Source organism: Colletotrichum scovillei, assembly GCF_011075155.1.
Source record: "Colletotrichum scovillei strain TJNH1 chromosome Unknown Contig00006, whole genome shotgun sequence".
Lineage (NCBI taxonomy): Eukaryota > Fungi > Ascomycota > Sordariomycetes > Glomerellales > Glomerellaceae > Colletotrichum > Colletotrichum scovillei.
The window spans coordinates 3,043,524-3,068,372 of NW_023336264.1; the positions used below are offsets into that span (position 1 = coordinate 3,043,524).

The window sequence follows — 24,849 nt, forward strand, 5'->3', positions numbered from 1 at the left end:
GTACGGAGTATGGATTCAAGGGACTGGCGTGCTCCATCTCGTTTTGTGCGTCCTTCCCCCCGATTCATTTCGACTCAATTCAATTTACCGATACTTTTTTATGTGAGGGACTAGACGCAGCAAGGCGCAGGTCACATAACAGGGCCAGACGGCGAGCTGTACATATAAATATGAACAAACAATCCTTCTCCGCCTTGTACGGAGTATATCTATATTCATACGAAACGGTGGAAAGGGAGCATGACATATCGCCCCGTACTTTACTCTCAAAAGCCACACATGGAGAGACACTCACTCACTCTCACACATTATTATGCATTCGTTCCGTACCGATGACGAGCAAGCGCTCCTCCTTGTGCAAGGAACATACGTCGCGAGTTGTGTGCCTCGTACTGAATCTGACCTTACCTTACCACACCTCATTACATGGACATACTCTCATCCATTCACCAATAGCAACTTGACCTTCACGCCTCGTGTCGGCGCACCCCAAGACGACCCGAACTTGTTCAGATAAGGTGTGTACACTCACACTCACTCGCACGCACACACACAAACACCCGAGTCACTCTCTCGAAATGCCAGAGAGAAACTGACGGGCCAGTCAAACTGGCTCAAACCGGTCCGTTCTCCGCGAGCAAACAAGACACAGAAACCTTCCCTTTTCCAAGGTCCTTTTTGGCACCTTCAGCGTCTAATTCATACGGTGCCGATCCCTTCACCTTCACCTCACCCAACTATGTCTCTTCCAATTCGCCCAGCCATCCCTGTCCGGTCTTGGGAAGCCTGAGCCATCGAAACCTCGTCAATCCTGGCACACACACACTTCACCCACACTCACACACACCTCGCGGACCTTTAAGGCCCTATCCCTCTCTACTATGCGACTTTGCGACCAGCCTCCTATCGAGTACTGTTGTGACTTGTTGGACCTTGTTTGCGCAAATCAGTAATATTCATCTTCCGGACCTTCGGGGCTGTGCGCAAATTCGTCAGCGACCATGAAGACCTATTCATAATTGATATCGATCGGGGCGCAATGCGCCCGCCATTGTCCGTACGAACTATTTCAACGTGGGATGCGCGCGACATCGGACCCCGATTTCACGACTCGTCTTCCGCAGAGTCCTTCCCGGGCATCTCACAAAATATGAAAGGTTACAGTGCCTGTAGAATCAGATACGTATTTCTCTTCTCCCTCTCTCTTCCCGTGCCGTATCGTAGCGTATCACTATCTCTCCCCCCCTCATATCAAATTCGTCGGTTCAATGGGACAATTCGGCGCTTCGCAACAGGACAAAAAGCGCCATCCCACCCTACCCACAACCAAAACCGGCCCCAGGCCAGGGTTTATCGCATCAGACGGAGGGACTCGATTTGCTACTCGGAATCGCATGGCCAATCTTGGCGCAAAGGAAAGCTGCTCTCGGTATGGTACGGTCTGGTCCAGTTACCGGCGTTTCTCCCTTCTTCAACTGCCTTTTGCAATGCGCTTTGCGACAAATGCGCTCCGTCAACACAATTGAGGACCGCGATGGCCCATTGTCGCGGGGGGATCCAGCTTTCAACCGTTTCCAAGTTAAACCGCCTCAAAGATGCCTAGACCCATGAACCCCGGCCCTTCTGTTGATCTTGGGTCTTTCATTGCTGACCTACTGCCTACCTGGATGGCACACCAACACGTGATGCCATGCTCCAACAAAAAAAAAGGCGCCAAAGAAGCTGCAAGTTCCGGTATGGATGCCGGATGGTGTGTGCGTGTATGTGTGTGTACCAGTGTTTTGGCTCCAATCCATCCGTCCCCAACCATTGAGATCGTTCTCCCATCGTGGTACGGGATACCTCAGCTAAGGAAGAAAAAAAACCCCCCCGGCCCAATGTCTTCCCAATTCCAAAGAGACGGGCAGAGAGAGAGAGACAGAGAGGAGCCAGCCCAAAGCACGGTACCTGCTCTACGGCGCAAAGACCACGAACCCGTCTTAGGCGGATGCCCACTGGCGCCATGATATCCGCGACTAACCAGCGGCGGCAGCTTGTTTGGCGGAGAATGTAGTCTTATTAGGTGAAATGAAAAATACGGCCACTCAAACCCCGGGGCCCCTTCGTCTCTCACGGAGCCGTCTACGAGACTTGCTCCGTCCTGCGATCGTCCCGGGGGTTGGGTATTCCTTTAGACCTTTTGATATCGATGACCGTGAATTTCCAGATCCGATTGCCATCCAGCAGGACTTTGTTAGTCAGCAGCATAGGAACTATTCAATGTCAGATGTACAGTAGACCAAACTGCAGGATCTCAGCAAGGGAACGGGGTTTGCGAGCCACCTTGTCATTGAGCCAATGGCATTGTCGTTCGGACCAGCTCGAGGCGCCACGAGTCTCGCACATCAGGGGACCAAGAGGGACAAGACAAGATAGCGGCCAGAGAAGGATGGTCGTAGCGCGGCTGGCTCATGCACAAGGCAAGGCGGAATGTTGGCTAAGGCGGCTACCAGCATGGCACAGGTAGAGACTCCAGCGCCGGTCTGCTCGGTCTGCACTGGTTTCAACTGTCAACACACTCATTGAATTACAGAGGGTTCGCCCGGCGCATGTTTTGACTATGCGGAGGAGGAGGAGGAGGAGGAGGAGGAGGAGTGAGAGGAGAGTCCTGCTGCTGCAGCACTGTTTGGTTCATCGATAACCCCCCCGTCCTGCTCGTTTCATGGTGTTGTTCGGATGGGTCCCCGTCCAGCAGCATGGGGCCCAGAAAGCAACAACATATAGGTCTGTCCCAGATAGACGGCCAAAGTCTATGTCTGTTCAATGGCGAGGGGCAGACATCCGATAGATAGTACACGGTATCGAGGCCACTTGCTGTCCGGACCTTTCTGCTCTCTGCACAGCATGACCCCAGTGCGCCTTCGCACGGAAGTGATGTGCGCACGAGGATTTTCGCACCTGCGCATACCTATCTATGGCTCTGTTAGTAGGCCAGGAACCAGACATGATGAGATGCTCGATCCGCGAGCTTGATAGATGAGGTGGCTGGGGGGATGGTTTGTAGCGTGAAGCAAGATTGGTTCAGGCCGTCATGTTACGGTTGTATGCGCTGGTCGGGGGTTTCAAGTGTCATGTCGCTGCCGAATCACCATGGAGGTACGAATAGACAACATGAAAAACCAGGCCGAGGAAATGGTCAAGGTCTTGGCCGTCATCCCGAGTTCCCCTCCGCTCGCCTGCTGCGTTTGCTCCAAATGCTCGACGGCTTGGCCTTGAGGAATCCCCCCACTTCAGGTCGATAGAAAGGTGACACCGACAGCAGTCACTGGCAGCTCTCCTCCCCCTCCTTTCATTCTCTCGCGCTTTGCGACAAAATGGGATGGCATGGAGGGACGACGGCATGTGTGGATCGCTCGACGCATCCACGCATCTTCTTTCGCCTGCCTCTTGAGTGTATAGTGTGTATCTCTTCCTTTGCGGCCCTGCCAGTGAGCGCAGTGCGGAGAAGTATTGATGAACTGGCACTGGGTTTTGCAGGCCCCAACAAGTTCCTTTTCGCCAATCGGGGGAGTTCAGGAGCCGGCCGCACTCAAAAGAACGGTGTGCGATACCTGGCGAGACTTTTGCGCCCAGGCTCCAGATCTCCTCACAGGGATGAGCTATCCTTCCCGAACGCAGCTTATTGCTCTTTGTTTTGCGTTACCTCGCAGGTCGCGGGCTCCACTGCCACGTCGAGGTTTGAACTTTGGACTGGTCGGCTTTTGCAAATGGAACAGTCGATGCCTTTTTGTTGGACCCTGTTTTTGCCCTCTTGATGGAGATTGAGGAGGCGAAGAAGATTCGGACAGCGAATCGACATATTTCTCAGGATTCAGGAGCAGTCGCGGTCTGCGTGTCGGCCCAGTCGTTGCGCCCATTCGACCCGATTAGCTCGTGGACCCTATCCCGGTACGATGCGATGCCATGCGATGCGATGCGATGCCATGTTCATCCACAACCGCCACCAGCGCAAAACTCAGAGAAACAACACAGACCAGCCCAGCCTAACGATATCTGCGACTCATCTTCGATTGGTCGCTTGACTCCATCTTGTCAATCGTGGGCTCTGCTGCCGGCTGCTGGTTTGGGATACAAACGGGTACCACCGAGCTAGAAATGGAGCTGTGTGAGAGTGTGTGTGTGTTGCTGGATTCTACCGGGAGGATCGGCGCTTTCCCGCGCATGGTGGCTTCAACGTATTTGGCGGAGAGAAACGATAGAGCGGAGGCGGCATCAGTCAAATTCTGCGACCCTGGTGCGTCACACTCGACCTACTATTCTTTTCGCATGGCTGGGTAGCTTTTGCCACGCCACGTCTGCCCCTCTTTCACCGTTCTTCCATGGGAGTCTCTGAGGCCATAAGGACTCGTGAGTCGTGGAGCATCGGATGGGGTGAGCTAGTCGGAATGGATTGCGACTGTGTGTATGTGCGATTGCGCACACGCGAGCGCCTTCGAATACCGTCAAAGTAGACAAACGCACACACTTGCTCCCCCTCTTACTCTTCTACTATTTCTCTGCCATCAATCCTGAGCAGCTGGTGGTCGATGCTGCTTTGCTGAGCGCGACAGTTTGAAAGACACTGGGAAGAGGCAATGCGACGGGCAAAGGGTCTTCCAGGACAGCTGGCGTACCGTGCGCTCATTCTGGCTTTGCACTGCCGGTGGGTATCCAGTTTTTGTGCTTGAAGTCTGCGACAGGTTGCAGGGGGCATGTTCGGAGCCGTCGCATATGTGCTAAGCCCTGGGAGCTTTCGTATTGAGCTAGTAGTTCCCTCTCAAACTGTTACGCAATATCCGCCGATGCTCGACAATCAATGGCGAGTCGCGATGGAATGGTCATGATATCCGTCAGTCAAGCTGAGCTGTGCGGCCCATTCCAAGACACTCCGTCGCAAGGTGGTGGAGGGTGGTGCTGTGCGACTGCAGAGCCGAGCATGAGAAAAGAGTGCGCGTGCGAAAGAGAAATGCGCCGAATCCAGTCAGATGCAATTGCGGCGCCCTCCGTCCAGTCGCCGCCCCGGGCCTCGAGCCTTCGACCTTGTGCCTGGAAAGGAGGTCGTCCCGTCTAGCGCAGCTTGCGTGGCGGGTCATCGATGAGGGGTGAGAAGGAGAAGTTGTGCTCATCATGCAGAATAATTAATTGTCTGCGCACATCCCAGCCGGTCCCTGATGGTTCCCCTCGTTTTCCATCATGCAGCTGGAGAGGCTGACAAGAGACATGGCCCGACGTCCGACGAGCGACGAGTCGCAATTCTGTTCTTGATCAAAACAAACAAAGCAGATGCTTCAGGCGCATCGCGTTGCGCCAATACGACTGGCCAGAAACGAAAGCTCTGCAGGATGGATCTGCCCATGCCGGTCGCAAGGTGTTAGGCCAGGCGCGTATGTCCAATTCCGTCGCATTTATCGCCAGTTACGCCAGGTCGAACAAGTTACGTTGTGGGAGGGGCCTTGCGCAAATTCGTGGTGTAAAGGCGCCGGGGTGCCTCAAGAGAAGGTTTTCCATCGATACTTGCGTGAGTCGCAACGCTGATGATGCGGCGCCTTTGGAGGCGAGCTCCGCTACAGAGCGGGAACGTGTGACGAACTCACCACGTGACTTCGTGGTTAATTGGTGTCAAGTGAGTGCGCGGTTGGCTGATCATGGTCTGCGGGATGAAAATGTCAACCTCCGGTCCATATCAAGACTTTTGACCTCGAAATTGACTTCAGTATAATCTATTGTATGATATGGTGGCTTTTTGTGAGTTTATATGATTTTTTGCTGATGATGTTGAGCGATGTGTTCCTTTGAACGTCATTCGGAAGACGCGACGGCAAGAGGAGGATCGAAATCATTCTCCCCTTTTGGACTAGCGTTGCCCTTTCACAATTGCGAAAGCATGACGACAGGGGATGGAGATACCGAGGTTTTCCCGTTATCCTTACCGTCTGGTCTTTCCACCGGTTTCCGGATTTCCGTTTCACACATACAGAATTCAAGCTTCGTCTTCCATTTGGTGCTCTATCTGTCTGCTACTGGTGCCCTCGGATTCTTGTGCCCTTTATTGATCGTGTAGAATCATTCAAATAGGAGTCAAGCCATGCGAAATAAACATGAGGAGCTAGCTTCTCCAAGCGAAATATTGGCGAACCGTCGCATAGTTGTTATGGTGGAAACAAAACGAGCATGATCACCAGTCGCAATTTCCACTTCACGAGCCCGATTCGCGGCTTTCGATGCCGCCGGTACCTTATCCCTTTCAAGTATCAACAGCAGGCACCATTCGAGAAAAGCGTGCTAGCCTGAGGCTGAGATGCTGATATCAAAAGACAACTTTTGCTGGCCCATGCACAGAGCACGTGTATGGTCCAGAAAACAAATGGTCTCGACGACGAACATTGCAATCCTGCCCTGATATGAATAGTCTTAATAACTCCAGCAGTCTTGAGAAGAATTGAGCCAAGGCCAGTAGAAATCACAAGACGCACTCTTCGAGATGATTTACCACACTCTTCCCTAATCACACTGGTATGGCTTGCCAGACGGCTTTGCACAAACGTGTGCCTACTGATTGGGATACCTGGCTAAATAAGGGGAGCTGGTATGTCTCTAATAGCACTATACTTGATTCGCCCAGCCTTTGTCTTTGTTCCGACAGTCTGTTCTTATCAATCAGCCTCTATTTGCAAGCCCTTCCGTGGTGCCTTTTCTCTGCCAATACTTTTGTTCCCTGGAAATTTGTTACATCAGAACAAGACACACAATTTAGAATAGCTCGCTTCGTTTCGATGCAAGTGTGCGCACCCGAGTATGAAGTATATCGCAAAGACACTTGATTCATTGGCAGTTGTAGGAAGGGCAAAACAGGCCGCAGAGGCCAAGACTCGTGCCTGCTTAGAGTACGAATGTCCACCAGCTGAGGCTCTTCGCTGTTCGAATTACAAAAGATAATAAGAATATATTTTTCAACCAAGGCAAACTCAATAACTACCTAACATTGACCGTGATGATCCGAAGTACTATCAGTCTGTCAAGCACATGGTCTCCTCCCCCGAAGAATACTCTATTTCGCCATTACGTTAGATACACCAAGAGCCTAATTCACCTAGGCTCTAGAGAGATTTTCTAGGCGAATAGTTGCTTCTAGGTATACGTAACTAGAGTTTGGTCGCAACTACAGCTTCATAGTATCACTTGGAATTGGAGGGGGCTTTGAGAGGTTGTACCCAGGATCTGGTATTGCGTCGAAAATGCCGAGGAAAAGAACACAACGAAGGTCAGATGGTCTCGTACGAGTGAGGCAGTAATTGCGGGCGTGGGAGTCCAGCACAGCGCGAAACTAAGCCATATTGTTTAGTAGAGAAGGAGGGCAGAGGCAACGTATTCAGGAACACCCGGCAGAACAAAGACCATGGTCACAGTTCAATATAACCCACTCGAACTCCAAGGACCATGTTGGCCACAATAGGTGCCGTAGCAAGTGCTAATTATCACAGCTCGGAGTACGATGGGTTTCGGTTTCGGGCGTGGCTCCTTCGGGAAAGGCTGAATGGCAGAGCTGAAAGACTCCAGCAGAGAACAACGGCAGGCGAGGCTTGGCTGGTCAGGAACCGATCAACGACTTCGAGCCTCGAAGCGATGCGTTTCGTATGCCTTTTTTGTTCTGAGCCGCTATGGCGTTCCTTCCACGAGTCGCCCAACGTTCTAGAGGCCAACGTGGGTCGGCTGCCTTTGTGTTCTCGAGCGGGAGCCAAGCTAATGGTAGACGTTGCGGGTTTCAGTAGCACAATGGACAAAGGATTTTCGTAAGAAGCCGTTGATAAAGGGAACGTCGAGCGTGGAAAAGGGGAGAGATTATCGAAATGGGTGACGAACGGCGTCTCGATGTAGAAGGTTGGTCTGGAAGGATAGTCAGGTAATATTTGGCGCAAACAATACAGAAGTTGGAAAACAACAACGATGGTTGTCTAGGACGGTGTGGTACTGTATTGTGTGGTCTAGGTGAAACGATGACAGAAGACTCGTGCCTTGCTTTCGCAACGCATTGCTCAAGCATAGGTCCCCGGATTTGCTCATGCGCATCGTTGCGCAGAGACATGGGCTGGCCAAAACATGGTATCGGAGACAGGGCCCGTTGGAAAGAAGCATACGGAGTAAGGTAAGGTAAATGCACACGAACGTACGAAGTGAGCTCAATTGGCCCCGCGGCGATGATGCTGAGCCCCACCCATCGACCGGCCAACGGTAGGGCTCCATCGCTCTCAGCCAATAAGGTGGCGCGTTGGTACCGCGTCTCCGGTGCGTACCTCGGATTTCTCAGCTGTATTGACAAACACGGAAGTAAACAACCCAAAAAAGTCCACTGCACATTCTGGCCGCTCCAACCTTACCAGGCCGTTTTTGGTCATAAGCCGCCCGCCGTGGCAGTTACCCATCGTGCAGCTTTTTGGCTGAGACCTTTTTTTCTTCCCATCAAGAGTTGTTTCCAAACTCTCCATCCCCGTCCCCATCCTTCCTCCACTTTGGTCGTTGTCGAGGCAGCCTGGGTCTGGTTCTTATCCTCTACCATCCCGCAGAGATCAACCGACCTTCCCTTCTTTTATATCCCTACCCGTCGCAATCTCCCGTCCCTCGCCCATCCCTTCACTCCGACCAACCGTGCCCGTATCTGATCGGCAGCAATTGGGGACCACGACTTTCCACAACACGGTAAACCGAGTCGCTGTGGTGTTTACATGCTATCCCACGCGCAATCATTCTCAATCCCACGATAATCACATCAACATCCACTGCGCGCCTTCATAATTCTTCACTGCCCCACAAAGGTGCCCTCCCGAGCAGATTCAACCAGCAGCACTAAGGTAGCTATCTGCAAGACCAGCAGTCGCGATGGACGCTAGAGTAAGTCACTATCCTCCCTCGTAACCACCACGCCCGCGTACCTCACCCCAAGGACCAAGCAAGGGCGACTTTCTCAAACTATCGACTGACTTGACTCAAACAGCCTCAGCGCCTCAGAGTCCACCCAGGTGGCAACGAAAACATCATCCCTTCGAAACACGATTCTCTTCATCAGCGACACAAGTCTACCGGTAACCTGCAAGCCATGCCTCGCAACGGCGCTTTGCAGGTTGCTGCTAAGCGAACCGCATTCGGCGACGTCAGCAACACGGTGAAGAACCTGATCTCGCTTCCCAGCGACCAGATTGCGGGTAAGGGCAAGGCTGTGGATTACATCTACAACAAGGAGAACGCGGTCAATGGCAAAGATGGATTCTTCAAGGCCGCTCAGCGGGCCACAGCCCTCAGCAGCAAGAACGGACCCGTGACTGCGGAGTGGAAGCAGCCCAAGACTCAGAACAAGCAGATTGCCAAGAGATCCTCCGCTGCTCAGCTTTACGAGGCTCGTCCCTCCAAGAGCAAATTCGTGGCCCAGGACCCCATTTCAGAGTCAACCTCTGGCAAACAGCCTCGTCACCACAAGTCTCAGCCTCAGCTTAAGAAGGAGCCTGCTGCGCATGTTTTGCGACGGACACAAAGCAAGCTGACCACAGCCCCTGCACACGCTGCTCCTGCTGCGGCAGCCTGGAAGCCCATGGATGATGTGACGGAGGCTACCTACGAGGATGCTGTCGAGCACATTGGCGAAGAACAGTACCACGGCCCGTACCACAGACGCTCGCTGGACGTTCCGGATAGCGACCTACCTGAGGATCTTGCATCATCGAATGCTGCCGTGGACAAGCTTGGCTCCCTGGAGCCTCTTTCCGAATCACTGGGTGTTCCGAACATGTCGGAGGCGGAGGAGTATTGGGACGAGGATGACGAGGAAGAGCTCTATGACGACCAGGGCTACACGACTGCCCACTCATACCGTTCCCGCGGCGACCTTACCACGGGCGGCGCAACCACTATACTCGCTCCTAAGATTACCGACAAGGTCGAGCAAGAGTTGGAGACTGCCCGTGCCATCGTCGAGAGTACCCGTACCCAGGAGGAGGTTGACGACGAGATCTGGGATGTCTGCATGGTTGCAGAGTATGGAGATGACATCTTTGAGTACATGCGGGAGCTTGAGGTTTGTTTGTCCCGTTTAGCCTTCAGACAGGCATCTACTAACTATGGTACTTCTAGATGAGAATGTTGCCTGACCCTCATTACATGGACAACCAGGCCGAGATTCAATGGTCCATGCGCTCCGTCTTGATGGACTGGCTCGTTCAAGTTCACCACCGATTCAGCCTGCTTCCGGAGACGCTTTTCCTGACCGTCAACTACATTGATCGCTTTCTCTCGTACAAGGTTGTATCGATCGGCAAGCTTCAGCTCGTTGGTGCAACTGCATTGCTCGTTGCCTCCAAGTATGAGGAGATCAACTGCCCGTCGCTGCAGGAGATCGTCTTCATGGTAGATAACGGCTACAAGGTCGACGAGATCCTCAAGGCTGAGCGTTTCATGCTTAGCATGTTAAGCTTCGAGCTCGGCTTCCCTGGTCCGATGAGCTTCTTGCGTCGCGTTAGCAAGGCGGATGATTACGACCTGGAGACGCGCACATTGGCCAAATACTTTCTGGAGGTGACCATCATGGACGAGCGCTTCGTTGCGAGCCCTCCCAGCTTCCTCGCTGCTGCCGCGCATTGCCTGTCTCGCTTGATCCTGAAGAAGGGTGACTGGGTATGTCTGCTCAAACACGTTTATTCTACTAAGCCGCTAACAATGGAAATAGACTCCTGCGCATGTCCACTATTCTGGATACACCTGGGGCCAGCTCAAGAACCTGGTTGCTATGATCCTCGAGTGCTGCTACACCCCACGCAAGCACCACCTTGCGGTCTTTGAGAAGTACTCTGACAAGCGATACAAGCGCGCTGCTGAGTACGTTGAGACGGAGATTGCCAAGGGCTTCACCCTGCCCGCTGTTCGCCAGTCCACAGGCCGTGCGGCGGCTTATGACTTTGCCGAGATCGACGGCAACGCTGGCCAACCTCATCATGGCAAGCCGATGGTCGAGCTCCAGAGCTAGTGGGACAGTTGTGCTCGACCACCGATGACGCATCATGTGAGAGACTTCCCCGTGCGCCCGCGGGGCACTTGGCTCGATGCAACGACCTTTTTCTTCTCCTAAGCGACATCCGACGCGATATTGGTTGCGACTGCGGCGGCTATCATAATACCACGATTGCGAGTACGGCTGGACAACAGGTCCGGGCTTTAGACGCAACGACTGATTGGCCGCCGGCAACTCTTTTTACACAATGTTTTAGACCGCCCGCGCGATCTGTTGACGACACTGGACGACTTGACGATACCAATGACTGGTTTCTTACTCAGCCTTTCACCACTTTTCCGTTGGCCCCAGTCGATTTTGTTTTTTCTTTACTACGCGGCCAGGTTGTTTTGGCGTTGGAGGGAGGTTCCTCTAGAGGGCAAGGCAAACAAACTTTGCAGACGATGGGCGTGGCTTCCAGGAACAACATACCAGAACCGAAACCAAAAGCAAGCGCGATACGTGGAGGTGTGGCATAGATGAACAGGCACAAACTACGATGACTGCCTGAGGGAGGGTTCAGGGCAAGGCAATAACTTGTGTATGACTTATAATTCTTTGGCAAAGGGGGTGGGATTTGCATTTTCTATGTACTGTTACAGTTCAGCTAGAGGATCAGCTGAGATGGCCACAATGGATGGCGGCGTCACGGTAGTTGGGTCAGTAAGGAGGCAATGAATATCTTGACAGTACTTTTGGTCCGTTGATTGAATGATTTGATGAAGTACCTTAGTGGGGAGGACCACTACTTGAAGATTTTGGCTAGACGCGATTATCATGTTGGCACTCTCGTGCTATCTACAACCTGGAAGTCCTACCAGCATCTACCTCATTAAGGTACCTACCTACCTTACCTAAAGGTATTAACGTTGAAGTACAGCTCCATTCCCTTGCTGAGGGAAGCTATGATTGGGTCGTCAAGCTGCCCAGCACGCCAGCTATGGAAGCTTGAGGTGCCCCACTCGCTTGGAAGCTGGTGGCTGGTTCTCCATGTGGCACTTGCACCATGGGGTAGCTCCGCAGTGCGCCAGGCACTTGATTGGCCAACAGCTCAATTGACGAGGCCGTGGCCGCGGTGCGAGGGAGGTCCCTTTTTTCTCCAAGGCGGTGGTGGATCGATTGCTGTGAGGCCACCTGGCTGTTGTCGCCTCCCAGTCTAAGGTAGGTATGGTTGTCCAGTCTGCCTCTCTTTCCCATTGCTGAATCACCCACCTCACGCACACTTTTATTTCCCGCCTACCTTACCTATCCAACCTGACACCTCAGCGCAAAGACGCACGCGATCTGAGTTGAATTGGGTTTGCCCCAGCCCCCCCTTCCATCTGTCTCCATCTCCATCTTCCATCTGCCACTTTCCATCTTCCTCCTTACCTCCCTCCTCCTTACCCTTCTCCCCCACTCCAGTCAACCTTGCTTGCGATCGTTGAACTGGTCACGTCGCATCCAATTGCTTGTCCCTCGTCGTCACTACAATGGTTTACCTCAAGTCCTCGCTCCTGGCCCTTTTGGCCCTGCCCATCTCCGGCGTCTTCGCTGCCGAGGAAGCCCCTGTACGTAATGTTTCTTGACATCTTAGCACCCATGATGCTCATTGCTAACCATCACCAGGTCGACACCGACGCTGTTCCCCCGACCCTCAAGGCTGACATCGAGACCACCTTCCCCGATGCTGATATCTTTGGTGTGAAGATCGTCAATGGTCACCCCACCAAGGCCTTGATCGAGTTCACCAACAATGAGGATGCGCCGATTCAGGTCGCCATGGTTGGCGGCACCCTGTCTTCCACTCAGGAGCTTCCCGAGGACTCCCTTCCCAGCGACAGCATCATCCGCAACCTGACGGCTGCCCGCTACGACCTGACCATCGAGGCTGGCGACAAGAAGGCTGTTCCCTACTCTTTTGCTCTCGACGCCAACCCCCAGGATGTTCTCCTCCAGCTTATTGCTGTCGTGAGCAACTCCAAGGGCGATATCTTCCAGGTCCAGGCTTACAACTCCACCGCCGCCATCGTCGAGCCCCCTACCAGCATCTTTGACCCCCAGATGTGAGTTCTATAACCAATGCACAGCCATTGTGGCACGATGACAACCGCTGACAACTCCCGTAGCATCTTCCTCTACCTCTTCCTGTCTGGTGCCTTCGCTGGTACTCTGTACTTTGTCTACAAGACCTGGATCGAAGCCCTCTTCCCCCAGGCTAAGAAGGCCAAGTCTTCCAAGAAGGCGCGCACTGTTAGTGTCACCGTGCCCCTGGCTGAGGCTGACACCACTGGTGTTGCCTCCTCGACTGGCAAAAGCTACGACGAGAGCTGGATCCCCGACCACCACATCAACCGCCCTGTTGCCAAGCGCGTCAAGAGCGGTGCCAGTGGCAAGCTCAAGAAGGGCGAGTAGGAACGTAGCACCTCTACGAAGCGAGCCGCCTAGAAAAACGTGGATGCGTTGGACAAGACAGCAACCATGCGATCACAGATTGGCAACCTTGAAGAACCCAACGGGCTGGAAAAGAGCTTATAGGATGTTCACATTGAGTTGACGTTGGAGAAGGAGAATAAAAGTACTGTACAATAGCTGCATACAAGGCACGAAGCCGATGTTGGCGACTCCCGTAGGAGTTACTGGAGCTTTGTCATCGCCTCAAAGATGCGCTTTCAAGAATATGTGAACGATGCCTAGGATGATTCTTCCATTGACGTTGTTTCACTGGCAATTAACGACAATAAGGGAAGAATGGGCTGCCAAGAGCTTGTCGCTGGCTGTTGTCCGTACATTAAGCCTTGTGAGAGACTGAATATTGCGTTCGCCTGCAAGTTTGCCAACTCTCAGCATAGATATGTGACTATCAATCACTTCAACAACGAAAAGCAAGTCTACCTTGCCTGATCTGACCTGAGACGCATCCAATTGAGGTTTCAGGCCCCTGACATTACCGTAATGCGGTCAGAACTCTGATTACTTGTGCCAGAGCAGGGACCGGAATGTTCTTGTACGTGGGACCAGTGGAAAGTGCAATTTTGATTTGCAATCTTTTCAATACCAAAACATGATGTATTGAGAGAGTTTGGGTTATTGCAAGATTATCTCATTAAATGTAGATGCATCTCCATGGTCCTTGGTGCAAGAGCTTTCAGTCTGAAGTTGGGTGGTCCTGGACTCCTGGGAGGCACCTACCCCAGAAGCGGGTACCTACCTTTGGTGCTCAACGAACCTACCTAAGGTAGTAGCTTCCCCATGTGCGCGAGAGTGACGCGCAAACGCGCTTTCCACCCACAACGGTCGCTTCCACGCTATGAGCATCGGGCCTTAATTGCACATTTGGGACTTGTCCACCCGCTTTCTGCTTCTTCTCTCCTTCACACTTCACTCTCTCCCAGACTCTTTCGTGAACTCCATTCTCTTCGATCGTTGCGGAGAAGAATTGTACAGTACCTCGAGGGGCTTTTTCAGACCTCTGATTTCTTGCGTAATTTTTTCCACAATTTCTTTTTCTTCGCAAATAACTTTCGTTTGACACACACACACATAATCTACAATGGCACCAACCGTTGAGGAACCCGTGAAGCGCGGTCGCGGTAGACCCCCCAAAGCCGATGGCCAGAAGAAGACGCCCTACGTTCCCACAGGACGTCCCCGTGGACGCCCAAAAGGTAGCGGAGGCGTGAAGAAGACGGTCGCACCTACTACCACTGGCACCAAGACGCGCGGAAGACCCAAGAAGGCCGACGACGCGACCGCAGCTACTCCCAAGAAGTCTGCCACGCCCAAGAAGGCTACACCAAAGTCTGCCGGCGCAGGCGGTCGCCGTGGCCGTCCTCGCAAGTCTGACGCCGCCGCTACACCCAAGGCCGAGTCTGCCAAGAAAGGCAAGGCTGCCAAAGAGGAGTTGCCCGCTGATTCCGACTCGGAGGACGGAGAGGAAGGTTAGCTCAAGATCTCTCCCCTTCCGGCTCGTGTACGAGTATGAACGTCAGCTCACTAATACATCAAGCACAGGAAATTAAGGAAGACGCCGCGATGAAGTCGCCCTCCGACGCCGCGGACTCTGCTGAAGAGGTGCGTCCCTGGCTGCCATCGAGAATGATACGAGGAATATTCGGCTGACCACGAAATTTTTTCATCCACAGTAATACAACGGACGAAAGGGGAAGACATTTTTGCTACATTTTTTGCACGGGATCTTGGGGTTTTTCGTCTGGCGGACACTGGGGAAAACATAAGAGGGCGTTGGGGTATCGCTTCCAATTTGTTTAATGGGCTTGGTGTCGATGACGGTCCTGGTCCTCTCCCGCCTGCAGACCGTGCGACATGCGAGGCCCTGACCGTTACTGAGATACCATGCTTTTTGCTGAATACGAGACTATTTCGTCTCCACCCTTCTATGGTTGTCATTGTGAAGACGCAACCTCACGTCTTTGGGCTGAGGTTGTGCTGCTCCAGGCTTTGCTTTTTCCTCCTTTGCCCCCCTTGTTTCTCTACTGCCTATCGCAGTTGTGGTCTTACCGTCTTTACTCCTTTTTCCACTCGACGAATTCTTGGGAGAGGTGCTCCTTCAGCTTCGCAAACTGGTTTTTGAAGTTATCCTTGCACCTCCAGCAAACAAGGTCCCTTTTCATGAGATAGCCCTCGTGGCCGGGATGACGCCTGGGGTCGTCCGGGGCCAGTGGGAAATCGGCAACATCGACCAGAAAAGGGGTATTGAAGGAGTTGTAGTGCTTGCGATGCTTCAAGCACACGGAATACATGTCTCGCGAAAGTACGTGGACGTGTAGATGGTTCATGCTCGGATGCGCATGTATGCCGCTAATGATCTCGGCGTGCCAGTCACGGCCCTTGGGAAGCTCGGTGCCTGTGGGCTCTGCGCGTCCGTCGAGCACGGCTTCTCGGTCGGCCTCGGCCTTGCTTTCCTTTGCGAATCGTCGCTGTAGCTCTTTGGCTACGAGGTCCTTCAGCTTCAAGACCTCGTTTCGTACCGTCGCTAAGAAGTCGGGGTCGTCAAAGGCTTCGAACGGGTGGAGGAGGGTGTGTTTGGGGGATCGAGGGAGCAGTAGCGTGTGGACGCTGGCTTTCGGGTACAGGTCGTTGATGGCGACGAAATCGTCATTATGGTAGATCACTCGCGAGGCAGGGAAGGAGGACGGGTTTTCGATGTATACACCAAGGCCATCGCGGCTTGTGTGAGGAGGCTTGTTTCGAGAAGCCTTGGGGGGTTCTGGGGTCGGTTCGGGCTTGCGCTTTCGTGTCATGAGCTCTGCGACTTGGGGTGCGCGAAGGTCAGAATGCTTGCGAGGTTTCGGGGAAGATTTCTGTAGGATGGCTTACAGGCATTTCGCGGTTGGGTAGGTGCGGCGGCGGTCCCTTGGGTCTCATCCTTGGTGATGGCGTCTTCAGGATCTGAGTCTGTGCCCGCCATTGTCCGTCTTGCTGGTGAGATGTTTCAAGGCTAGGCGTGCGAAAGGCTTTGCGTGTCGCCCAGAGCGTGTGCCGTGTTCAATGAACCATTCTTTCTACGAAGTGCAGTGGTGACGAAGACTCCGTAGCTTCAAGGCTGCGATCTGCGATCTCGTTGCGACCAAAGGCTGTCTACCCTGGGTACGACAACAAATGTGAATGTGCATCAGGCAGTTTGGAGATTCGGCTGGACCCTTCAAAGGATATAATCGAGGTACCCACAGCGGGGGAGCTGCAGGAGAAGCCGTGCCCCTCCATCCAGCGCCAGCCGCCATCAACGTCAAGGTCGCTGAGTGGCCACTGCAAACTGCCTCTGCAACCGCTAACGGCAAGTGGCTTTCTGCAACTGGGCTCCAACAACCACCCCAATCAACCTGGGAAATCCACGGGCAAATAAAATTTCCCAGTGCTTTCAGTGACATCGCAAAGAGCTCATTCGCGTAGTTGATCTGAGGTGGCTCACGATCAACCGACTGCGTTCTCGTCTTCACCGCCAACAGGATTTTCCATGGCTCAGACTTGCCCTTAGACAAACACCTCGACACGCCACCAAATCATGGCACCGCCTAAGAAAGGCAAGGGAAAGGACAAGGCCGCCGCGCCAGCCCCAGCGGCGCAAGCAGCCGCATCGTCTTCCAAAGATGGCGCCAAATGCAAAAAGACTGGCGGTCTATCGCTCATGGAGCAGGCCGCCGGCCCAGCTGCCAATAAGCCCACCGTCAAACAGATCATTGGCGGGTCGTCATGGACCGGAAAGCTGCCGCAGAACCTCTTCAATGAGTATTGCCAGAAGCAGCAGTGGGAGAAACCAGTCTACGACATGCGCAAAACTCCGGAGGGATACGCCTGCTTCATCACCCTCAGCGCGAAGGACCCGAAGACGAAAGAGCTCATGACCCTTGACTCGTTCAAGATTGCGCCGGACTTCAAGCATCTGCTCACTAGGCCGACTGCCCTGGAGGCGAGGCATGCCGCGGCCACGTATGCCCTCTTTAGGGTGTGCAGCATGCAGAACAAGCACATGGTGCTGCCGCCCGACTACAAGTCCATGTGGAAAGATTTCCAGGAAATCAAGAAGCAGGACGTCAAGGATGGCAAGGCGTGGATGTACGACGCGGACCCGTTCAAGACTCTCATGGAGAGGAAGGACACCAAGGCCGCGGCTGAGAAGAAGCGCAAGGAGGCGGAGGCGGCCAAGGAGAAAGCAAAGTCTATGCCCGGTGCGTCTGGGTTGGCTGGCGCAAACGCTATGAAGGGCTGGGTGACAGCGCCAAAGATTGAGATGGGCAAGCGTTCACGAACCCAGGTCGAGGCGCTGATTCAAAAGTATGTTGTTTGGAACCCAAACAAGATTCAAATACCAGCGGCTCAGAAAAAGGCGATCGTCGACGAGCTCAGCAAGCTGGGATTCCGACGAAGTCACGTTGAGGAGGCTACGGAGATCTGCAAGGACCGTGAGGAAACGCTCGAGTGGCTGTTGATTCACGTTCCTGAGGATGACCTGCCGCGATGGGCACTCCCGGAGAGCTATGCGGCCGGTATCTCGGTCGCGTCCATGGACCTCAAGAAAGAGGCCGTCATCAAGCGTCTCTCAGAATCTGGTTACGCCCTCGACCTGTGCGCCCGCGTCCTCGAGGAGGCTGGCGGCAGCGAAGGCCGGGCAGCCGAGCTCCTTCAGCTCCGTCTGTTGGGGCAAGTGTCGGGAGACGAGTCCCGGTCGACCGCGGAAGATCTTCTTCCCCCGGGTGTCTCAGCGGAAGAGCTCTGGGAAGATGAAGTTTCTGCGATGGAGTCTTCTTTCGGCGACCTCTTCAAGAAAACATCGGCGGACATCATCCAAGTAAAGCTTGAAAAGGTCAAGAACGCAGGGAAGCCGGTAGAGGCAGCCGTTCAGGTTCGCAAGACGCCGAATTACCCTGCTCAGCTCAACTTTGCCGTTGTGGCACCTCTCCCGGCGCAGATCAAGCTGTCGATAATCAAGCAGACGATTGGATATCTAGACGACTCTTACTGGGAGGAGCCTATGAAGGTCTTTGTTGCCATTGACTGGATCCAGCAAAATATCAACGACATCATTGAACGGCCAGGCAAATTGTTGGACATCTCATCAGTAGCCTCAACGGCGTCCGAGGTACCCAACGAAGCCCGGTCGCAGAGAGTCTCGAACAAATCCCAGAGAGCACCTAAGCCAATCTCATGGACACCTGACGAACGATCACGAGATGACTGGTTGAGAAGAACGGAGGATCCAGCGTGGGAGAAGATGATGTCGAAGCGTCAAAAGTTACCTGCGTGGCAGGTTCGTGACAAGATTGTTCAGACCGTCGAACACAACCATGTCACCATCATCAGTGGTGAGACTGGTTCTGGAAAGTCAACGCAGTCGATGCAGTTCATTCTGGACGACCTGTACAACAGAGGCTTGGGCAAGTGCGTCAATATGCTTGTGACACAGCCCAGGAGGATCTCCGCGCTTGGTCTGGCCGACCGTGTGGCCGAGGAACGGTGTAGCAGAGTTGGAGACGAAATCGGTTACGCCATTCGCGGCGAGAACCGTAGAAGCAACAACACAAAGATCACATTCGTGACGACTGGTGTGCTACTGAGGAGGCTGCAAACTTCCGGTGGAAAGATTGAGGACGTTGCGGCGTCGCTGGCAGACGTCAGTCACATCGTCATTGACGAAGTGCACGAGCGTAGTCTGGATACAGACTTCCTTTTGACCATTGTCAGGGAGGTTATGAAGACGAGGAAGAACCTCTTGAAGTTGGTCCTCATGAGTGCCACGCTTGATGCCGCGTCTTTCAACTACTACTTCACCTCCCAAGGCTTGGACGTCGGCATGGTGGAGATTGCTGGAAGAACGTACCCTGTTGATGATTTCTACCTAGACGATATCATCAACATGACGGGCTTCAGAGGTGACATGATTGACGGAGATGGCGGACGAGGCGACGCCATGGGCAAGGTGATTCAAAAGCTGGGCCATCGCATCAACTACGATCTTCTGGCAGAGACCGTACGGGAGATTGACGCGGATCTGTCTCATACGGGCAAGTCGGGCGGTATACTCATCTTCTTACCCGGAGTGGCCGAGATCAACAGGGCGTGTGGCGTCCTGCGGTCTTTCTCCTCGTTACACGTTCTGCCTCTGCATGCCTCATTGGAGACCAAAGAGCAGAAACGGGTCTTTGCCAGTCCGCCGCATGGCAAGAGAAAGATTGTTGTGGCTACCAACGTGGCGGAGACATCGATTACGATTGACGACATCGTTGCCGTCATCGACAGCGGCAAGGTAAAGGAGACCACATACGACCCTGTGAACAACATGAGGAAGTTGGAGGAGAACTGGGCCTCTCGAGCAGCGTGTAAGCAACGGCGTGGTCGTGCTGGCAGAGTGCAGGCCGGCAAGTGCTACAAGCTGTACACCAAGAACCTCGAGCAACAGATGGCTGAGCGGCCGGATCCGGAAATCAGAAGAGTACCATTGGAGCAGATGTGTCTGTCCGTACGGGCCATGGGTATGTGGAATGTGGCCGGATTCCTCTCCCAGTCGCCTACGCCGCCCGATAGCACAGCCGTTGATGGCGCGATTAAGCTCTTGCGCAGAATGGGTGCGTTGGACGGAGACGAAATGACCGCGCTTGGTCAACAACTAGCCATGATCCCCGCTGATTTGCGATGCGCAAAACTCATGGTGTACGGTGCCATCTTTGGCTGCTTGGATGACTCGGTCACGATTGCCGCCATTCTCAGCACTCGCAGTCCATTCATGTCGCCTCCGGATAAGCGCGACCAGGCCAAGGACGCGCGCATGAAGTTTTCCAATGGAGACGGCGACCTGCTCACCGATCTTGAGGCTTTCAAGCAGTGGGACGAAATGCGCGGCGACGGGGTGGGACAGCGGCAACTTCGCAACTTTTGCGACGACAACTTCCTCTCGTGGCTTACGCTGAATGACATATCGGCAACGCGAATGCAGTACTATTCTGCCCTCGCCGAGATTGGTATCGTCGAGACGAGCAAGTCCGGCGCCGCTCAGAGCCAGAGCAAATCCGGCATGACTCTTTTACGTGCGATTACGGCCTCGGCGTTCAACCCGCAGATTGCGCGGATCCAGTATCCCGACAAGAAGTTCACCAGCACGGTTTCCGGTGCAAAGGAGTTGGATCCGGAGGCGCGGTTGATCAAGTACTTTGCTCAGGAGCAGGGCCGAGTGTTTGTGCATCCCAGCAGTACGCTTTTCGGCAGTCAGGGGTTCACTGGTAACGCCTCGTTCATGTCGTATTTTACTATGATTTCCACCAGCAAGACATTCATCCGAGACCTCACACGTAAGTTCCTATTACACAACTCAAGGTGAAGATGACTGTGCTGATTCTCAAATAGCTTTCAACGCCTACACTTTGCTGTTGTTTTCTGGTGCCATCAGTCTAGATACACTGGGAAGAGGACTGGTCGTCGACGAATGGGTGCGCCTTCGAGGCTGGGCGCGGTTGGGAGTTTTGGTGTCGAGACTCAGGGGCATGGTCGATGACGTGATTGCGATGAAGATTGAGAACCCTGGACTGGATCTCACAGACAACGAAGTGATCAAGCTGGTTGCGAAGCTGATAGAGCTGGACGGACTAGACGCATGATAGAACGGGTGGTATGCCGTACTTTTTTGTGGATTATTATGCCGGCGCAAATATCGAGGGGCAAAAAATAGAGTGAGCAACGCAACACACCACACGGCATTGCGTCCCACATTTTTCTTATTTTGAGTATGTATTCAAGCAGAGGCGATGTGGATAAGGCGGGATGTTCATTCCACGCCAGAGACGCGGCCGAAGCAAGGCCGCGCACAACGGCTGGCCGCGTAGTTCATTACTCAGACTTGATGTTATATTGTAAGTGCCCGTCTTGAAAACTCTTCATTTGCCGCGACGAAACAAGGCAGTTGTCTGAAATACGGTGGATTACGAACGTCTCGGGTTCGGTGTGGTCTGAAACTGGACAATTTTCTGCTGCAACCCCACTTCCAGCAGGTGGTTCAATATAGGTGAGGTTACTTAGTCATTCAACGGCTTTTGATCGTCACGTACGTTTCCTCTGCCTTGCTCTCAGGAACCACAGTCCTCGTTGAGATGAATCATTTCCGAGTGCGATACGGCTGTCAACGGGCATTAAACCTTCAACGGCATGTGGATAAAGGTACGAATAGTGTGGAGAGGGCTACGTCTTCCCGGAATGGATAGGTGCATAGAGTTCGCGGCGATCGGCGGCCGGGGGCTGCGGGGCCGGGGGTGGGACGCGGGGTAGGTAGCTAGCTCGGCACGCACGCAGGGCAGGTGCAACGACCTCGTGGTGGCCCCCCAAATCTGCAACGGACTCTGTTCGCAACAAAGCAACAACCCATAGCTCGTGCGTGCGTCAATTCCTCTCCCTCTCAACAGGGCGTCCGGCCTTTTTGCTCCCAAAAACCATCGCAGCCTCCGGACTTTCCACGCCTGCACAATAGCGCCGGTGTTGCAACTTACCCCCCGAGACTTTGTGTTCCGCATGGCTTCGACTTGTTGGCTGTGTTTTTGAACTTTGTCGACTTCGTTTTCCCTCTGTCGATTGTAACGCCTGTCGTGCCCCAACTGAGCCGAAAAGATGAAGTCCACAACAACGCCCGCGAGATGGGCATCCCTCGTCTCGATGATGGCGCCGCGCATAGTCCTGGCGGCACTGCAGCCTCCGTTTATCGATCCGAATAGTCTACCTGACACGCCGGTCTTTAGGGGACCTTGGGAAAAATATATAAAAGCACCAGCAGACAAGACCTATATCGTTCCGCATCGCATATGGGACGTGGAAGGGAACATCACGACGTCGGGGCTGGAGTCCGTGGAGGTCGGCGTCGAAGCGGGACGTACGTTCCACCACGGCATCACTATTGGGCCTGGCGGGATGTTGACGCTGGAGTTTGAGGAGAACATTGCTGGACGGTATGATTGTGTGCCCGCTGCCGTTTAGAGCGCGCCCTCCCTGGCTAATCAATGGCTGCTTGACAGTGTATGCTTCGATGTATCGTCCACCGGAAACGACCCCGAGATCTCCATAGCGTACTCCGAGAGCTCATTATATGCCGGACCGCAGCCGGACACCACGACAGAAAAGTTAGACCGAGATCTGCCATTACACTTTGAATTTGACGACAGGACCGGCACAGTTTGCGTGGGCAAGGACTTCATACGAGGTGGCTTCAAGTACCTCACGTTGACGATGCCGGAATACCCTGTCCTGACAGACGATCGCTTCGTGGAGGTACCCCCGTCTCAAGGTCAGGCAGTATTAGAAGAAGACGAGAAACAAGTACCACTCGAAAGAGCTACCGACAGAGACCCGTACAAGAAGCCTTGGGTTACGCTCAAGGGCCTCTGGGTAAACTGCACCGCCTTTCCCTCGCAGTCCAACGGTCGTGCGTATTCGGGTTACTTCCACAGCTCGAGCGACATGCTCAATCGCATCTGGTACGCCGGCGCATACACCCTCCAACTCTCGACAATCGACCCTCGAGAAGGCTCGGCCATCATCGACTACAACCGCGACTGGGACCAAAACGAGTCGCCGACAGGTTCTTGGTACTCCAACTTCACTGTCGCAAACGGCACGGCTGTCACGACCGATGGCGCAAAGCGTGACCGCGTTGTTTGGCCCGGCGACATGTTTATTGCGGTGCCTGGTATCGCCGTCAGCACATATGACATGGTAGCTGTCCGCAATGCCCTCAATGTACTGTTCGACCATCAGTACGCAGACGGGTCATTGCCATGGGCCGGCCCACCCCTGGGCCTTCACGGCGAGTTCAGTGATACATACCACCTGCACACTCTGCTGGGCGCCTACAATTACGTCAAGTACTCTGGCGACTTGGACTGGCTGGCAGAACGATGGCCAGCCTACGTCAAGGCTCTTAACGTCAGCATCGACAAGGTGGACCACACCGGACTTCTCCACGTCACCAGTGCCGCAGACTGGCTGCGCCCAGGGATGACGGGCCACAACCTCGAAGCCAGCGCGATCCTCAGCGCCGTTTTGGAAAAGAGCATCAAGCTAGCAGGGTGGCTCCACGATGACAGCCCCGCGGCACGTCCGCGAGGCGTCTGGTCGGGCGTGCGCCGCGCTCTTAACGCCGGCATCCAACAGCTCTACTGTGGAGACACCGGTCTGTACTCAGACAATATCGGCCGGCGCAGCTGTCGCGGCCCCGAGCACACTGACCCCCAAGACGGCAACAGCTGGGCCCTCATCTCCGGTGCTACGCCGCGCTCCCGACGTGCGGTCGTCTCCGAGAGACTTCGATCCCGCTGGGGTAAGTACGGCGCTCCCGCGGTTGAATTCCCCAACGTCATCTCGCCCTTTGTCTCCTCCTTTGAGCTCCTCGCACACGCTGCGGCTGACGAGCACGATTCCGCCGTCGAGCTAATGCTCCTTGAGTGGTCCTACCTCCTCGACGGGCCGGGCTTCACAAACAGCACGCTGGTTGAGGGCTTCATGGTCGACGGCGGCCTACAGTACCCGGCCTACCGGTCCGCAGCCCGCAACTCCCACTGTCACGGCTGGTCCTCGGGTCCCACGAGCGCCCTTACCTCAGAGATCCTGGGGATCCAGCTCCTTGCCCCCGCCGGCGCAGAGTGGACCGTCCGCCCGCACCTTACAAAGTGGCTCAGCTTCGCGAGAGGCGGGTTCGCGACGGCCCAGGGCGTCTTCGAAGTCAAGCTCACTCGTGTTGTCACGTCGACATCCTCCGCGGCAACGAACCAGCAGAAGCGGCGGAGGGGTCAGATCGTTGAGATTACCGCCCCGGGGTTCACCAACGGGACGTTTGAGTGGGGTTCTGCCTCGCTCAAGGTTGACGTTGAGGGCGGCAAGACGATGGCCTGGATCGCGTGGGAAGCCGACGGGTCGGGCGCGGTCGTGGAGCAGCTCGACGTGGCGTTGGGCAGGATCGAGGCGTCTAGTGAAGATGAATGGCACCTTCAGAGCTTTATCTACCGCGACGATGTCCGGTTGGTCTTTGATGAAGCCTGGATACCGCCGCAGATGGTTGAGAGGGAGGCCGGGGTGGTTGACTGGGATGCGCTGGAAGCAAACTACGTCACGTCCCTGCGTGAGATGTCGCGAGATGGGGGTTCATGAGAGAGACGGCATGCTCTCTGTACAAGTACGTTTTGCTTTGGTTTTGTCTCTCAAGGGAGACAGGACCCCTACCTGTCTGTATCATGTTGGGCTTGATGATGTGCGGGTCAGGATTAACGGACGGACGGACTTAATGTGTGTATGAAACTGGGAAATCGGCAAAGGTCACTGGCGTTTCTGTA

At 54.2% G+C, this 24,849-nt stretch overlaps 6 protein-coding genes across 6 annotated transcripts; 5 read left to right on the forward strand and 1 right to left on the reverse strand.

Moving 5' to 3' along the window:
* Nucleotides 1–8,534: 8,534 nt before the first annotated feature.
* HER10_EVM0009797 (cyclin) lies at nt 8,535–11,494 on the forward strand. The gene is made up of 4 exons (XM_035479270.1): nt 8,535–8,904; nt 9,008–10,081; nt 10,138–10,677; nt 10,730–11,494. Exons 1-4 carry the CDS (start codon nt 8,893–8,895, stop codon nt 11,024–11,026), a joined length of 1,923 nt encoding a protein of 640 aa, XP_035333154.1. The 5' UTR covers nt 8,535–8,892; the 3' UTR covers nt 11,027–11,494.
* A 667-nt stretch (nt 11,495–12,161) lies between these two features.
* HER10_EVM0003000 (signal sequence receptor alpha chain) lies at nt 12,162–13,766 on the forward strand. The gene is made up of 3 exons (XM_035472690.1): nt 12,162–12,600; nt 12,659–13,095; nt 13,159–13,766. The coding sequence occupies exons 1-3, from the start codon at nt 12,523–12,525 to the stop codon at nt 13,442–13,444; spliced, it is 801 nt and encodes a 266-aa protein (XP_035332348.1). The 5' UTR covers nt 12,162–12,522; the 3' UTR covers nt 13,445–13,766.
* An 816-nt stretch (nt 13,767–14,582) lies between these two features.
* Nucleotides 14,583–15,177, forward strand: HER10_EVM0011992 (AT hook domain-containing protein; the record flags this gene model as incomplete). Its single annotated transcript, XM_035481397.1, has 3 exons — nt 14,583–14,970; nt 15,039–15,103; nt 15,175–15,177. The coding sequence occupies 3 exons, from the start codon at nt 14,583–14,585 to the stop codon at nt 15,175–15,177; spliced, it is 456 nt and encodes a 151-aa protein (XP_035333448.1).
* Nucleotides 15,178–15,555: 378 nt separating this feature from the next.
* Nucleotides 15,556–16,460, reverse strand: HER10_EVM0000520 (HIT domain-containing protein; the record flags this gene model as incomplete). Its single annotated transcript, XM_035470298.1, has 2 exons — nt 15,556–16,304; nt 16,370–16,460. 2 exons carry the CDS (start codon nt 16,458–16,460, stop codon nt 15,556–15,558), a joined length of 840 nt encoding a protein of 279 aa, XP_035332047.1.
* A 459-nt stretch (nt 16,461–16,919) lies between these two features.
* HER10_EVM0003757 (helicase associated domain-containing protein) lies at nt 16,920–21,200 on the forward strand. Its single transcript, XM_035473421.1, has 2 exons — nt 16,920–20,832; nt 20,888–21,200. The coding sequence occupies exons 1-2, from the start codon at nt 17,055–17,057 to the stop codon at nt 21,136–21,138; spliced, it is 4,029 nt and encodes a 1,342-aa protein (XP_035332420.1). The 5' UTR covers nt 16,920–17,054; the 3' UTR covers nt 21,139–21,200.
* Nucleotides 21,201–21,897: 697 nt separating this feature from the next.
* On the forward strand, nt 21,898–24,834 carry HER10_EVM0002884 (uncharacterized protein). The gene is made up of 2 exons (XM_035472577.1): nt 21,898–22,473; nt 22,540–24,834. The coding sequence occupies exons 1-2, from the start codon at nt 22,139–22,141 to the stop codon at nt 24,665–24,667; spliced, it is 2,463 nt and encodes an 820-aa protein (XP_035332335.1). The 5' UTR covers nt 21,898–22,138; the 3' UTR covers nt 24,668–24,834.
* The last annotated feature ends 15 nt before the right edge of the window (nt 24,835–24,849 follow it).